The sequence below is a fragment of the Engraulis encrasicolus genome, chromosome 5 (genome assembly GCF_034702125.1).
Source record: "Engraulis encrasicolus isolate BLACKSEA-1 chromosome 5, IST_EnEncr_1.0, whole genome shotgun sequence".
Lineage (NCBI taxonomy): Eukaryota > Metazoa > Chordata > Actinopteri > Clupeiformes > Engraulidae > Engraulis > Engraulis encrasicolus.
This window is the reverse complement of record NC_085861.1, coordinates 36,227,179-36,243,962: the sequence shown is the minus strand read 5'-3', so window position 1 is coordinate 36,243,962 and position 16,784 is coordinate 36,227,179. Positions and strand designations below refer to the sequence as shown.

General features: G+C 41.5%; 1 protein-coding gene across 1 annotated transcript in view; it reads right to left on the bottom strand.

Moving 5' to 3' along the window:
* Nucleotides 1–1,307: 1,307 nt before the first annotated feature.
* The window catches only part of LOC134449778 (solute carrier family 2, facilitated glucose transporter member 11-like), a 61,259-nt gene continuing 45,782 nt past the window's right edge, over nucleotides 1,308–16,784 (bottom strand). The window contains exons 7-12 of the mRNA XM_063199886.1: nucleotides 11,568–11,755; nucleotides 7,610–7,720; nucleotides 5,375–5,476; nucleotides 3,345–3,420; nucleotides 2,639–2,766; nucleotides 1,308–1,547 (exon numbers count right to left, since the gene is read on the bottom strand). Coding sequence (XP_063055956.1) covers nucleotides 1,308–1,547; nucleotides 2,639–2,766; nucleotides 3,345–3,420; nucleotides 5,375–5,476; nucleotides 7,610–7,720; nucleotides 11,568–11,755 — 845 coding nt within the window. The remainder of the gene's footprint in view (nucleotides 1,548–2,638; nucleotides 2,767–3,344; nucleotides 3,421–5,374; nucleotides 5,477–7,609; nucleotides 7,721–11,567; nucleotides 11,756–16,784) is intronic.

The window sequence follows — 16,784 nt, the reverse complement described above, 5'->3', positions numbered from 1 at the left end:
AATGCCGTACATTACTTAGTAACAGCAAAAAGTAATACTTTACAGGAATTAATTACTTTTGTAAGTTACTCCCAACACTGTAAGGCATAGCTACTTCTCAACAGGTGGATTTTATAGTAAAAAAGTAACAAAATATAATAAAAAGTTAACATATATATATATATATATATATATATATATATATATATATATATATATATATATATATATATATATATATATGTATATATATATATATATATATATATATATATATATATATATATTTTTTTTTTTTTTTAAATCATCAAAACAGTAAATAATGTCGTCCAAAAGGAGGGAGTCGATGGCACCCTTCAAATCCAAAAATTATAAAGCCTTTATTCAAACATGGCTATTTTTAAGTTAACACATTGACTACCAAATCACGGGAAAAACAGTTTTTACTTCCCATGGGGAAACCCTTTTTTGAGGGGTTTTTAGTGGATTCTGAATCTACACATTCTAATGCACATTCTGTGTGATTTCTGTAATTATGTGATGAACAAAACAGACATAGATTATGAAAACACCTACAGTCAAAACTCCTACAAAGTCACGATTTGGATATTTAATCTGTGCAATTTATCACAACGCAGTATTTGAGTGTAATTACAGCGAATGAAATCATGCACACTTCCTGTTCACGTCACATCGAGTCGCCTCAGTCATCAAAACAAACCTAGCGTCCTGTCAGGGCTTTGCTAGCTTGTCGTAAACACAGGCAGAAGGATGAGGAGATTTGCTGTCATCAAATTAGGTGTGAAAATGGAAGTTTGGAATGAAAAAATAGCACAACACAACAGCAGAAACTAACGGTGGTGAGTGTGGCGCATTTACTTTTTTCTATACTTGAATGATAATATTAGCTGTAAACAGAAGTGATCCAACTGTTTTTTCATTAAAATAGTTAACTTGGGAGCTACTGGTATTCTCTTTGGGGCGTGAAAATATATTTAGATCCTCAATTTAAAGGTACCATGTGCAGGAAATGGTCAAAAAAGGTACTGCAACTATGCTGTTCCTTGAAACTGGGTTGCCTATTGACAAATTTGATCTTTTCATGAAAGTTTACTAAGTAATAAAATAATATTTTCTAGTATGGCCCAAGTACAGTCATTTTTGCAGCTAAAAATTGATATTTTTAGAAATTCAAAATGGCTGACTATGGAGAACATCCCCCTTTTCATGTATGTAAAGTGCAAGTTTTCCAGTCAGGGCGTGATAAATAATAAATATGACTAAATAATGTCATTTCAACAACATCATTGTGAACATTTTTCCGACTTTCAAAGGTATGTTGCCAGAACCTCCTCTGCGACAGACATCTGCTGCTGCTGATTCTGTTTCTTCGTCTTGGTTTGGAACACTGCTTTGATCTTCTGGAAGGTTTTGTTATTGATTTGGAATGCTGCCTGGATCTCCGTAAAGGTTTTGTTCTTGGTCTCTGGGACCAAAAACAATGTGTAGACGGCGATCATGAGGTTGATAACTAAGAACACAAGAAAACAGTACTGCCCAAGCCCTTCCTGAGGATGAAAAAAAATGTAATACCAATGGTGTGAAATTTGTATTACACTGATTCTTGAAAGTTTGGCAAATACATACCCCAGCTATAAAATCACTATTTCGGTTACATTTTTATGAACAAAATAAATCCAGGAAATGACCAAGGGGTCTGTTACACTAATGTACAGTGGTTTGAAAGATGTGTTTCTTGACTGTCCACACCCGCTAAAAACTGCTGTCCTAGGCATCGTCATTTCAATTGACTAAAACAATTTTTTAAAATCACTGATGGAATTGAATAATATCACCATGATGCAGAAGAATATATTGAAGTGGTTCTACAGATTTGCACATCATGAGTTTAAAACAATATCTACTAATATTTTCTGAGCTACTGTACTGTATTTCGCAATCCAGCACCCCTTCCACCAATTGACAGTCTTCTTCTCCTATCCCCACCTGGACTGAACATTGACAGGTTGAAATATCTATATGAAACGAAAAGGCCTTTCTGTGCTGATGACATTACATGTCTACAGCCAAGACTCAAAGCACAGAAAAATCCGCACAAGAGAATGCTGAGGTTATGCCAACAGATTGCTATCGCTGAGTACCACACTGCACCTTATCATGGCACTTAACTATTTTGCAAACTTTTGCAGCTTATTTTTAAGTCAGTTGAGCTAGCATGTGCTCGTGCATGTGCGCAAGATTTAATGGCAAAACCTGGTTGCGCACTTATTGATACATACTTGTCTGTAAGCAACTTTCAAGATTTTCACACCCACACTTTTTTGGTAGGAAATCCACACAGTTCTTAGCACATGAGGCTCCAGGTGTCTGCATATCTTAGCAAGTTAAATATTAGCCTTTTAGACCAAGTGTTAGTGCAACATATAGGAGGGCTGTAGGATACAGTCTTTGCAGAATGCAGAATGGCAATCAGACAGAACCACTGTGTGATAAAGCAACAGAAGTAGGGTAATGAACTTGAAATTGACTTCGTTTTCACATTTAAAAAGATATTTGGCGCATTCAGAATAACATGGCTTTTTTAAGCTACACAGACAGCCTGCAAGGAAGAAAACACTACACACTTGTTTGCACTTACCACTATATATGGAAAGACCATGGAAAGGATGAAGAAGCCAATCCAGTTGACTGTTAGCCCAATAATGCATGCTGCTGGTCGCACAGCTTGGGTGAAGATCTCAGAGGTTAGAGCACGAGAAACACCACCTAAACAATAAAAAACAATATTGATTCTACAGGTGTGTGTTTCTTGACAATGACGTTAACTAACGTAGTGACTTACTTGGTTGCAATTCCTTGGTTCGGATTGGCAACCATGCAAGTTGCTAACTGGTTATCAACTGTACTTTAGAGAGACAGGTCCAGACTTTCTAATCAAATAAGGCATGAATAGACGAGGCGCGACATGAGCGAGTCTAGCGGCGGAAGTACTTGATTTTTTATTGAGTCGCGTGACTAGAGCGACAGTTTGTAGTTGAACTCCAGGCAATGTTGTGCAAATGAGCTATGATGCAGTTCGCCTACAGCCGCCACAGCCAATGGGAATGTTGGAATGCTTGCATTCTGCTTTTAACGGACATACTCTAGTCGCCTCTATCGTTCATATCGCTTTTGCTGCACAGCAGCGATTCTCTGTTGCTTGAATCTCGTCGCAGCCAGTCTATTCGCCCAGTTAGACATACAAAACAGTTTTTTCCTAACAATTGTGCTCTACCAAAGAGCAAACCAAATTTGTTGACTTTTGAAATACAAAGTGCACTGCAGTATATCAATAATTTGACTACCTGGTCCCATGCCAAAGCTGATGATGAAGGCAAAAATGAATGCGATGCTGAGATATGGCACCCATGGACTTGCCTCCTGAGGGAGGAAAGTTAAGCAAGTTAAAGCAACACACCAGGATTTTTGACATTGGACCCTATTTCCTAGTTAGTCAGGGCCTTGTAGACATGTGGAAATACTTTTTTCAACTCCAATTCCAGTCGTTGTAATTCCAGAGGTCGCTGGTGCTAGGCTAGCGCAAATGAACTGCTTTTAGTAGCCTCTCATAGGACTTTCAGGCCGACCAGAACGGAGTCAGAGCCGGTGCACGTACCAGTTATGTTGGGCACTAAAGTGCTTCTCTGCGAACCCCCATGTTCATACCGGGCTCTGAACTTTTTCCGCACGTGACTGTGTTACCCGGATGAACCTGCTGACGACCACGCTGTCCTCACGGTTCACAGAGAAAAACCTAGTGTTTTGCGGTTCGCATTACGAACCAACTTCCCGGTTTGCGAACGCAAATATCTGTGTTGTGAACGCGACGGTCGGTTCGCGATTAGGTGCGGGAACGGGCTCCAGCACGATTCTCAGTCGGCCTGAACACGCTATCTGTAAAACCGTATTATAGTCAGTCCACAAAGCACAACAATGATATAAATTATTATGTAAGTGTTAGCGTTGATAGAATACCGATTGAAATAAATCTAACCTTGTATGGAAATAATTGCCACATGTTGATGGACTATTTTTCTCAGCAGCAGCGGAATTTTACTTTGCTCTAGTCAGCTGTAATGTAACCAACTCAATGTAACCAAGTCGTAGCATGGTCAATCATTGTGCATAATACCGCAGTCAGTATACAAATACCTCTAATCCTCCAAGATGGGAACCGAAAAGTTTTCACTAATTTCCAGCGGAAGATCCTGAAAGAACGAACTCCACCAAGCTGTCAGAAAGGAAGTCCACTGCTGCTGCTCAGGTATAAATACAAGGTTAGTTTATCAATAAAAGCATGCAACCGACAGACATTCTTACCGACAGTCTAGAAGAGTTAATTAATTTGCTTCTGGCGCTTTGTGGACTGGGTATCCTTTTAGAGAGAGGCTAGCTCAAAGCCGTTCACTTGTGCTAGCCTAGCACCAGCCCCCTCTGAAATTACAAGGACTGCTTGGAATATCAAAATAAGTATCTCCACATGTCTACAAGACTCTTACTAACTAGGAAATAGGGTCCAATGTCAAAAATACCGGATGGTCGCTTTAATGAACATCATAGTAGACAGAAATCAAACAGGAATTTGGAGTGCTTCAAGGTGTTCTCCTTGTTTCCCTGGTGCTCATCTGTGTAGGGACTCTCAAGTTCATGCAAGAGAGAAAATCTGAGGCACTCAAAGTAAATGGTATTGGGTAACACTTTACAATAAGGTTACGTGAGTTATGACTGGAATAATGTCTGAAGTAATGATTGATTAACAGTGAATAAACAGATGATTCATGTATGCAGTAATGTCTACTTCATTAGGTAAGGGTTAACGTTCGGCGAGAAGGTCGCTACCGTGGAATAGCAGCACGACAGAGAGAATCTTTAGACCCCGACGCGGAGCGGTATTATTTGTTTCACCATAAATACAGACCATGAATCGGAATTACTGACCAAATCATTCCATTATTACTCATGCACCGTTAACTAAGGTCTGACTCATATATGATCGGATAGATATGGTATGATCTTTTTCCTCAATGTTAACACATGATTTATTAACATTTGGAACTCACACTCTTAATTGACCCTTGATGTACCACATTTACTTCATAGTGAATCATTATTACTCCAACCATCAGTAATTAATGACTACTATGGAGTAGACATTACTGTATACATGACTCATCTGTTTATTCACTATTAATCAATCATTACTTCAGACATTATTCCGTCATAACTCACGTAACCTTACTGTAAAGTGTTACCAAATATTGCAACCTTGAGTAAATGAACTATGATACACAAAGTTATTGAGTATAATTCTACAGAGAGTAAAAAAAGGACTTGCAGCGAAAGTGAGGGTCAGGGTTATCCCTAAACACCAGAGAGCCATTAGAAAGTACCCCCCAATGATGAGGACTTTCCTTCCAAGTGATTCAATCAAGATGCCCTGCAGAACAAACAGAGAAAGAAAGAAAAATGTTAAACTCCATAATTTGCCTGTTTGCACCATCTCCTATCACATTTTTGGGCGACAGCAACATTCATTTCTAGTAGGCTAACATTTTATGAATGTGATTGGATTTTTGGCACATTTCTCTTACACAGTAAGCATGAATTTGACACAAATATGCAGATTATTCTATAATAGTCCCACACCCTTTATAAGTCGATCTGTTCCCTCGTTCTTTCCTGTGTCCTCTGTGACACTAAAGGCTTTTCTCCAAATAGAGCCCAGCCATAGCCGGCGATAAGTATAGGCCGTCGCCAAGAGAGCAATATGAGGAAAGGGCGGCATAATCGCGCCCTCTGATACATAATTTTGCGATAGAGGTTTTGAAACGAAACGAAATACGCTAAGCAACTACTTTATGATAAATATAAAGTAAGCAATTTGTAATGTGCAATATTTACAACTAGTTGGTAGCTAGTTTTCCAGTATAGAATTATAGTTGCATAACATTTTAGTTTAAGGTACACTGTGTAAGATTTTTAGTTGTTAATTTCCAGAATTCATGCTACCCACTTGGGCCATACTAGAAAATATTAGTTTATTACTAAGTAAACATTCATGAAAGGATCAATTTTGGCAATAGGCAACCCAGTTTCAATGAGCAGCATAGTTGCAGTACCTTTTTTCACACCTTTTTTGCACAGTGTACGTTTAAGTGTTATACAATTGATTTAATAAGGACATATCAATGCTTATAATAGTATTATAAATGCACAATAAACCATCAGTAAACAATTTATGGCAGAATGAGTAAAATATACATAAATCAGTGTAACAATTGTGTGCTAGCAAAATAGCCCAGATTAAGTCTTATCAATTTCATTGGGTTACTGGCAATTAATTTAGCCCAGCTAATAAATACTAATTAGCAATTTGGGTTAAAAAAGCATGTCAATTACTTTACGTAGGGTAATTGACATGAGGTTAGGCCAACAGTTATCTCTCATCGTAGTAGGCTATAGATACGTAGTTTCAGCGACATCAAATTTGGATACTACAATGTTGATTTCTGCATTCAATTTTATTATCAAACTTATACAGTGTCAAACTAAAGAGCATTCCAAGAGAGTTGATCTCGTGGCAGTCATGATTATTTTTTATTCACTGGTGAGGACAAGCTCACACGGATTCTGCAAGTAGGCAGTGAAAGACCCACCCAGCTCGCTTCAGCCGGTCGGCTCGTTTTCGAGCTGAGTCAAGCAGTGTTGTGCCCAATCAAAAAGCAAAAAGTGACGAGTCACACTGTGTCGAGCAGCACTGGGTAGAAAACCGGCAGTGGAAAAGAACCTTTAGGCGGGCATACACTGTGCAATATTTTCACTCGTGGGTATTAAGGTCCTGCTGACACTGCTCGAGGGAATTTCACGATTTAAAAGTTCACATCTCACGACTCACGTCCTCACACTATATGAGCCGAATGCTTCCACTGTGCGACACGACAGGCATGTTTCCCGGGTCTGCAGAGGAGGGAACTTGCGGATCTGAAGTGGAGATGAGGACGCGCTCAAAGAGCGCATCGCACGGCCCTATCAATTTGTGCACGTGCAGTGTCAAATCGGGTTGTAGCACTGCTTTAACTGTGCGATTTACTGACGAGACATGACCAGGATTTCAAAGTTCTGATTTTCTTGCGACCCTGCGATTGCACGATCACGAGGTAAAATCACTTGACGTTACTCCATGTACACTACACGATGCGAGACTCACGATTGACCTGCTATTGAGCAAGAAATCGGCCCGACTCTCAAAAAGTTGTGCTATTACCAAATAGTGGCAAAATCGGGGCAAAAATCGCACAGTGTAAGCCCGGCTTTAGTCTCCCCCGCAGTGCAGAGTGACTTTTTGTTGGCTTTCACCCGATCAGCATCCCTATTGCAGAGATATGAGAGAATTACGTTTGAATTATGTTTTTGCAATTTAATTGTGCGCTTTAATTTTTGATATTGAATTACAAATTTGATTATAGATGACATTGTGCACCGCGTCACAAACCCGGAAGCCACCGGAAAGGACGGAAAAGCATTGACTTGTACACCACAAATGAAATAACGTGCACAACAATGGACTCACACAGAGGATTGTAGGTAAGAATTCACTTAGTCCTGTGCCGATTGTCACATATGGTATCTTATCTTCTGTAATGCCTGCCTCAGCAAACACAGGTGTTGCGTAATAATACATCTGAGAAACAAAGTCATAATACACAGAGACAGAGAGAAAGACAGACAGACATGGTCATTGCAAAACCTCACCAAACCCCCTCTTGGCTAAGATCCCATTAGTCTTCTCTTTCTATAGAGCTTAGAAGTGGGTGATATGTAAGGGATAATGTATTGTCCACACGTGACTTATCGGAAAATATTTTCCCGACTGGGCGAATAACACCCCCCGACGCCGAAGGTGGAAGGTGTTAGGTGTTATTCCGCTTCGAAGGGAAATATTTTCCGATAGTCACGTGGGGACAATACATTATCCCGCTTATTATACGGCTTTTACCAACATTAGAAAGCATAATAGTTAACCAGTAGTTTAAAATAACATGTTTTATAGCGTGCGCAAAGAAAGATAGTTCGTGGAACGCTCATAATTTAAAAAGGTTACCAAGCAACAGAGTTTGGCTACTTTCTAACTTGTTACAGCCACGTTGCGCTTCAAACTGTTTGCAGGCTGCCTCGTTCACTGCGCGATATCTTCATAACAGGAATATTTATATCTAATCGGCGACAGTATTCCAGAAAAAAAGCATGCAACCCAAGCACTGCTGTGCGCCCTGACCATCATTATCGATCCTGCTACAGGGCAGAGAACTGTGCGCCGGATGGTTGGCTGAAGGAGGCAACTTCTACCCTACAGGCTACACCCTTAAGGAAACTGTCAACGAACTCCTCACTTGTAAAAAAAAAAGAAATGAAATAAAAAATACTAGTGTTAATAAAAGATGTCACGACAGCGGCCGGCGGACAGTGACAGTTTGCTTTCTTGGAACGGCAACACTTGGACATGAGATGTTGCTGATGAATCCTGATGGGCTACCAACCACTCGGCCTTTTTTGTATTAACTTCGTCAGGATGACATAGCCTAACTGTTAAAATGAATCACTGAATGCGACTTCTAGTGTTGTTGCAATTCGTCTTGAGACGTTTGAGAAGTGGTTGGTTACCGGAGCATCAGTGGGCCACCAGCAGCATGCGTTAATCGCGCTGCTGCCATACTGCTACAAATCAGAAGGCAAGCCACATCAGTGAAGATATGACCGATCCACTTGCGGAGTCATCTCTGAAGTGACCAAACTCGTTGCCATTGGCAGCGGGTATTATTAGGTGGGCATTACAGAAAAGTAGTGACCACCGAACGTTGGGTCCGCCCATTGAAAGTGAATGGGAGCTCTTGCACCATTCTAGAGTGCCGTATAAAAACAACTTGTATGTGGCGGATTAGCATTTAACGACATCCGTTTCCTAGCAGAATTCCCAGAATGTTACGGGCCATTAGGAATTTAGGTTTGACAAAAATATAAGACAGCCGTCAACCACCAACATTTGCGTGTTCCCGCATCCTTCCCTTATTAGTGCCATGTACAGCACAACCACATGGATGTGTTTACCAAATGAAACATAACGATAATAAAGTGATGTCCCAAAGCTAAAAGGAGATTTTTTTTAGAACTACAGTACATATCTCATATCACAGCCCTTTACTTCCTTAAAAAATCTGTGCTCACATCTCGCATGAGCTTCCCGCTGTGAAGATGGTTGCATAAGCAAACTTCAGTTCGATGGTAAGTTTTGAAATTATATTACTAAACCAAGGCGATTGGATTTAATGCAGTAATGTTGTTGGTTAAGTTTTAACAAAAGAGTGTTGTCAGGAGTGAAAAACGACATGTATCAGGGCTTGTTTAGAAATATTTCCAAGTCTCGTACGAAAGTATAGTGTGAGTCGGTTACCACAGGTTACCATGGACACGGCCAGTGAGATGAATATCTCCTGAGTTAAAGGGACACTCCACCCATTTTGCATTAGGCTTTCCATTGCTAGACACCCAGTCATACTTTTGAATGGTCTTGCAAAAATCTCTCAATTCCCCCTGAGATAGGAGAAACCCGCATTCATCTCTTAACACTTCCTATGTCAATGATGTAAAAATGGTCATTTTGCATCATCGACATAGGAAGTGTAAGAGCGGTGGATTTCTGTTGAGACTACAAGCCTTTTTCCCACCTTTTCAACCCCGCCCATAGGGGGTTGGACCTAATGCTCTAACAGACCTATCACAGATCAGTGTCCCAGTGCTTTTGAAATCACTGGCATTGAGGCTCCGGTAAGCAGTGTTGCCAGATTGGGCTGTTTCCCACCCAATTGGGCTGCTTGGGATAGCCGTCTGCGGGTAAAAATGGCATTTTACAGGAAAACTCGCCCAATCTTTCCCATCGACATCAATAGAATTGGGTGGGATTTAGTGCTTCCAGGCGGGTTTTGAGCATTTTTTGGGCTGGAAATCATCAGCCTCATCTGGCAACACTGCCAGTAAGTCACTGGCATAGCTGGAAAGGAGAAGCTGGACCACACTGCAGCTTAGTTTTCAAGACTTTATTTTTTGCACACACCCGACCAACGTTTCGGTGTTGCTACTCCTTCTTCAGAGTCAAATGATAGCAAGAGAGACACACATTTCAAGACTTGACATTCACAGGTGATCCCACTTGGTTTGGCTAAATTGGTATCATCTCATTGCAGGTAATTGACCCCACCCCCCAACACCAGGACAAGATTGCAGACAATTAGACAGAGAGGCTTCGTAGAAAGGCATTTTGGATCCATACTCTAAATTCAGTGGCGCCTTAGGGCATAAATGAGGAACACAATATGTCTTGCTCTCTGTAACAAATTGTTCCAGCATCGCGGCTGTGGTCTTGTAATAATTGTAGCTGTGGTTTTATTGACTGTTCTTTGTGTATTGTTTTTTTTTTCACTTTTTTATTTTGTTTTGGGAAGTTGGCAAGCTGTCTAATTGTCTACAATCTTGTCCTGGTGTTGGGGGTGGGGTCAATTACCTGCAATGAGATCAGACCAATTTAGCCAAACCAAGTAGGATCACCTGTGAATGTCAAGTCTTGAAATGTGTGTCTCTCTCTTGCTATCATTTGACTCTGAAGAAGGTGTAGCAACACAGAAACGTTGGTCGCGTGTGTGCACAAAATAAAGTCTTGAAAACTAAGCTGCAGTGTGCTCCAGCTTCTCCTTTCCAGTGATGTCTGTCCCACTGTGATGCACCTGCAAGCAGGGTTGCCAGATGAGGCTGATGATTTCCAGCCCAAAAAATGCTCAAAACCAGCCTAGAAGCTCAAAATCCCGCCCAATTCTATTGATTTCTATGGCTAAAATTGGGCAGGTTTTTCTGCTAAATGCCATTTTTACCCGCACACGGCCATCCTAAGCAGCCCAATTGGGCGGGAAACAGCCCAATCTGGCAACACTGCCTGCAAGCTGAGGGAGGGATGATGCATAGAGTCCCAAATAACTGGGTGTGGCCTGTGGAACTTGAGCATCGCAGTGCATTATGGGGATTGTTGTCACAAATCCACAAGCACTAAAAAGTCATTTTCTGCCTTTTCTTGGCCAAGAAGGCACCAAATTAGAAATGTATGTTACTATTCTACTATAAATATGACCCACTTTCAGTAACATATTCATGTCTCCACCGGTGGAATGCCCCTTTAAATCACCTTCCTGTAGTCTGCCTGTTTTCCCGCTTTAGCATGTTGATAGCAATATCGTATTTATGTTGCCGTTTGACACAAAATGATCAACCATGTCATCCCTACAGCCTGTTTTTAACACCCTCGACAGTTTGCGGGGGTTCGCTAATCACGTGTTTGCACTCACGCCTTATTTGAGACTGGTCCCTATTCATGTTCGATCGCCAGTGGGAACCGGGAAGTCCTAAAATGCTAACAAGAAAGATTACAGTCTACTACATGCTTCAGGGTGACTTCCGAACTCTATAGACAGGAGTTATGGACTTACTGCACCAATGCCGTTGATCTGATAAAACAGGTTAATGACCATGGTGCTGGCGAGTTGCCAGCGAATGCTCGGGTCCCGAAACAGTTCCCAGGGTTTCTTCGGTTTCACTCCAGCATCATCACGTCTCTCCCTTTCGATCTCTGCCTTCTCTTTGAGATATCCACCTTCGCCATGAAGCTGCTTCAGTGCTGTTTATCAACACAAAGTAACATGGCAGTCAGGCACTTGTTCCGCTCTGTGCATGGATATGAATGTGTCAGTCTACAGATATTGTTTTTAAGGTGAGAGGGCACACCTAGATAGGCCAAGAATTTAGATTAATAGACAGGACTAAACTTCTCCAAGTTATTAGGGACATAAAACCGAAGATTTTTTTGCATCGGAAGTTTCAGAATTTTATTTCTTTTAATTTAAATGAAGCCCAAGCTCATTAAATATGTGTATATTTAGGTTAAACTTCAAAAGCTACTGTAGCCACATTGCATGGTGCCAAACTCAGACACCTCGTGTCATTGTGTTGATATGGTCATACAGAGTCATGAAATACTGGTTTATAGTCCCCCAAAAAAGGAGAAAGCCATGTTTTCAGAAACCCTTGCTCTAACTGCAGTTCTGAATGAGATATCAACAAGCCCCTACTGTATATGATTAGTTGCAGCATGTGGCTAGGAAGATTGGAACTTCAGGAGAGACCCAAAAAGACATCTGCCCATAACCAGAACAAATTCAATCAAGACTTTAAATAGCATACCCTTGTCGCATGCAGTCTCGTTGCCTTTGTCGATCAGTAAGTAGCGTGGGCTTTCTGGACACCAGGGCAGGGTGATGAGCTGCAGTATTGACAGGACGGCAGGGGTTGATAGCAAGGCAGGCCACAACTCCTCTCTCCCCAGCAATTCCCTATAAGACATTCAGTAGCAAGTGCTTCTTGGTTATGGTGCATTCCCCAGAGGTAGGAGCTTCCTAGTAGGCAACAAGAAGGCAGCTACCTCCCACTTGAAAGCGTTCCAACCAGCAAGTCAAACAAACTACAAACATGGAGGGACAAAAACTACATATCCACTTCTCAAAGATGTCAGCAATGTAAACAACATCATGCGTTATTTTCATTTAGCCGCATTTCATCTTTGAAATACGCAATGTCAATATAACTACACCTTAGAAAAGTTAACAGGCTGTTTTGCAACCGTTAACCTGTCCGAATCAACTTTATTTGTCCATAGAATGGTGATGTGCAACATAAACTATTCCTAACACTGTGCGCTGCCATTGCTGTGATGACATCACGATTGTCAATGGGACGAAGTCGGTTTGCTTCGCTTTTGCCCCAGCTCGCGACTTGAACATTCCGCTTCAACAGGCGTTCCAATGCATTTCAGCAAGTAGGAGGTCAGAAACATCCCATCTCCCAATCCTGGGGAACGCACCATTAGTTCTGGTGGGGTGGGCGGTTAGCCAGAATTACAGTCATGTGATGGTCATGATTGAAAAGGATTTACATGCCTACACGCGCGCACGCAGGCACATTAGTCTTTTCAGCAGACCTAGTCAAGGTGATACATGTTTAAGGCAGGTGCTTTAACCTTGAAGGTGCACTTTGTAGGGTGTTGGCCAGAGATAGGTATTTCAACAATGTTGCTCATTGAAACCGTGCGGACTACTGCACAATTTGATCTTTCATGAACATTTACTAAATAATGAATTAATATTTACTAATATGACCAAAGTACAATACGTTTTGCCGCTAAAAATGTCTATTTCTGTATGACAAGTGCAATTTTCCCAGTTATAATGAACACTTTGAATTTGATGGTGGTGGTTGAGTATTCGTAAATAAGGTCCATATGCAAAATATAGTCAATGCCCACCCTTACCAATCCATTCCTCCCTCCATGAATGAAGAACCTTTAAGTAAGACACGTCTATGCCCACACTACTCCATACCCTTCAATGTCTGTAAGTTGCTTTGTATAAAAGTGTCAGCTATGTGTAATGTAATGTAACCCTGATTTAACTCATACTTACTTCAGTCCGATTACTTGTCCGATGACAATCCCCAGTGAGAGGGATATGGACGTACCCATGCCCAAAGTCCCACGCAATGCCCTGGGGGCAATCTCAATTAGATACATGCTTTGGACACACAAGGCCACACCTGTAAAGAGGAGAAAATGCCTTTGTTTAGACCAAGTAAGCCAATGAATTGATGTTTTTTTCCCCAAAGCATTATGAAAGCCATTTAAATATGCCGTTAGTTTTTATCATTTTTCAACTGACCAATCAATGAAATGCTACAGTAACTATGCTAAGTCAGTCACGGTGAAGAGGTGAATGGGATTTGAAAACCAAATAGCAGATTTCCGTGAGATTCTCTCCATTTCTGAAGCCGACAGTGAAAATTGCAGGGTGTGGATTCAAACCATATGAATGATCTCGCTTCCAGGTAAATGTCAGGAATTAAAACAGCTTTAGTTTATTCTGATCGAGCCAGGACCCGGTTTCTCAAGAGCATTCTCAAGTTGCTAACCAGTTAGCAACTTAGTATATTACCATTTTTTTATAATCTAGACCAGGGGTGTCAAACTCAAATTCACAGGGGGCCAAAATTAAGAACTGGGAGTATGTCGCGGGCCAAACGTAGCGTTTATTTAATAACTAATGTTTTCATTGAATTAAAACTGTATACACACAAGAAAAAATAGAATGCAGGCATTCCTAGGCCTACAATAGAAAAAAATTAGTAAATGAATAGAAAAATAAATGGGCCTATTTTGCAGGTGAACTATACAAATTGTAAATAACATTTAACAACTATAGGCCTATCAAAATTGTAATTGTAACTGTTGTAACTATTGTAACAGTTCGTGGCAGTTCATTTACAGTTCATGGGCTACTCGCACTGCGAGCCAGACACCTGGCTTGATCTTCTGAGATGCCAGCTTGTCAATGTCTGGAATCCAGCTCTGGGCAGAGGAAATCTTCAGAATTGCGTGGAGGTGCCCGTCTGTTAGCCGACTCCTATGAGGCGTTTTGTTTGCCTTCATCAGAGAAAAAAGTTGTTCGCATAGATACGTGCTTCCGAACATTGACAGCGTCTGAGTAGCTTGCTGACGGAGTTGCGGCATTGTCTGGGGGAGGAAACGTGGGAATTCTGCGGCACCCACAGTGTCGTATTTTGACTTCAGCGTATCGCTGCATTGGAGCTCAATCAGTTCCATTTGGATGCTGGTTGGTGCGCTTTCGATGTCGACGGCAAATGGATTGTTGAGCAATTGAAATCAGAATTGCTCTGCTTCGAAGTCGGCATATCTGCGAGTAAACTCGGCGCTGAGCAAGCTTTTCAGCAAACTGTGTCAGGGCGGCACGAGAGATTTTGTCTTTCATGACTTGGCAGCATCCCCACAGGCCACTCACTTGGCAGTGATTAGGTTAATCGCATGATTCGCTGTTCCGAGGCCATTTTATGCGTTGCATGAACTGACGCTTTCTGAGGAAACGAGTGGGCGCACAAGCGCTATGACGCTCGAGGGTGACAGCTCGTATTTTCAAGGAACTTCAATTCTTGATGGCATCTGGCATACAATCTTCTGGCAGGTAGCTTGATAAGCAAGACCCTCTGTCTCTCTCTTCAAGAGGGGGTGTGGCTCGTCGGACAGGGGCCGATGGTACAATTACTGGACCGACGGTGTTTTTTGATTATGTGAAAAATCCGGGATATTTCCGGGAAAAATTTCAAATCGGGAAGAAATCGGGAAATGAGTCAAAATTAGGGATTTTCCCGGGAAATTAGGGATGGTTGACAGGTATGGCATACAGCCGTTGCGGTATCTCAAATAAGCATAGTGATTTCAAAAGCACTAGCACACTGATCTGTGATAGGTCTGTTAGCGCATTAGGTCCAACCCCCCTATGGGCTCAGTATAGTTTCTTGTCTGGAACAAGTGATAATTTGTATTTCTAACTCAACTAGAAATAATCTCCCTTAGAGATATACTTGAACCAAGTGTTAGATTGCAGATAAAATAAGCTACAACGAAGATGTGGTGATATTGTGTGTAGCCTGTCCCATCTGATGAGTTGCAACTGAACCAAGAACACTGCAAAGAAGAGACATGTTTTCATTATCACTTAAAATGAAAACTGTGTGCAGTAAATTGAGTCTGTCTGTTGTTTCAAAGCGCTTCTGTTATGACACACATGTATTGCGAGTGGAACAGCCAGGACCGTCGGTGCTGTGGGAGTTGAGCAGCCTCGCGTATTGATGGACCTGCGGGTGTTGCAGATTAGTATGTAGGCCTATATTTCAGAATGTACAAATGTATAAAATGTATGTTACTGTACCTACTTGAGATACTACAGTAGTCTTACTACAGGCGTGTCTCTTGCTGCCATCTGTCTGAATGGCTCTTGCTCTAATAGGCCTATAGAATCTTGGGTCTCCAGTTCATCATAAGTGGTCGAGCGAGGAGAAAAGTGTAGCGCCAACTTACTGTATCATTGTGTAGCGCTCTATATCTACCGCAGCAAACTTAATAGTTTCAGGAGAGATTCCACAACTGACAATGACGTTTGGCCAATCACAGCATTTGTTGCTGTCGGCACAGCCAATAACGTGAACGAGCTCAATCTAAGTCCCGCCCTTCATACTTCTCTTTGAAAGCGCAATTTTAAACAGGTGCAGCTTTGGTCTGCGGGGCTGGCTGTATCAAATATCTTTCTTCATAGTTCTAGAACATCTCTGATTATAAGAAAATGTCCAAACGATCTGTCACAGAAGGTCTACACGTTTCCCAGAGAGGTAGCTATTTGAGATCATGATTATTGTTATGAGAACATCAAGACGCAAGCATTTCGATGAGAAGTGAGTGGATGTATTTAGCCACACTGTTTTTCCTAATAATTTGTAACCGCATTTGCCCTGCCCTCGTGAAAAAGTATTTATTCTCAAAAGAGCTCCGTTAATGAAAGCTTGGGTAGGCCTACGGCACGTTTCCCTGACGGCTATTTTAACGTGTATGTGCGCTACGAAATGGCGAAAGTATCTAGGTGCTACGGGGAAGAAGCGCATAGGCTACGCAAGGCATCCAACATCATGCTTCGAATCATATGCTGCGGCTTCTTATAGCACGCACGAGGGAGAAAGGGCGAAGCCTAACTTAGTCAATCGTTTGACACGGGACAAATTGTTCATCATCATGCCAAGTTGTTTGTAATCCC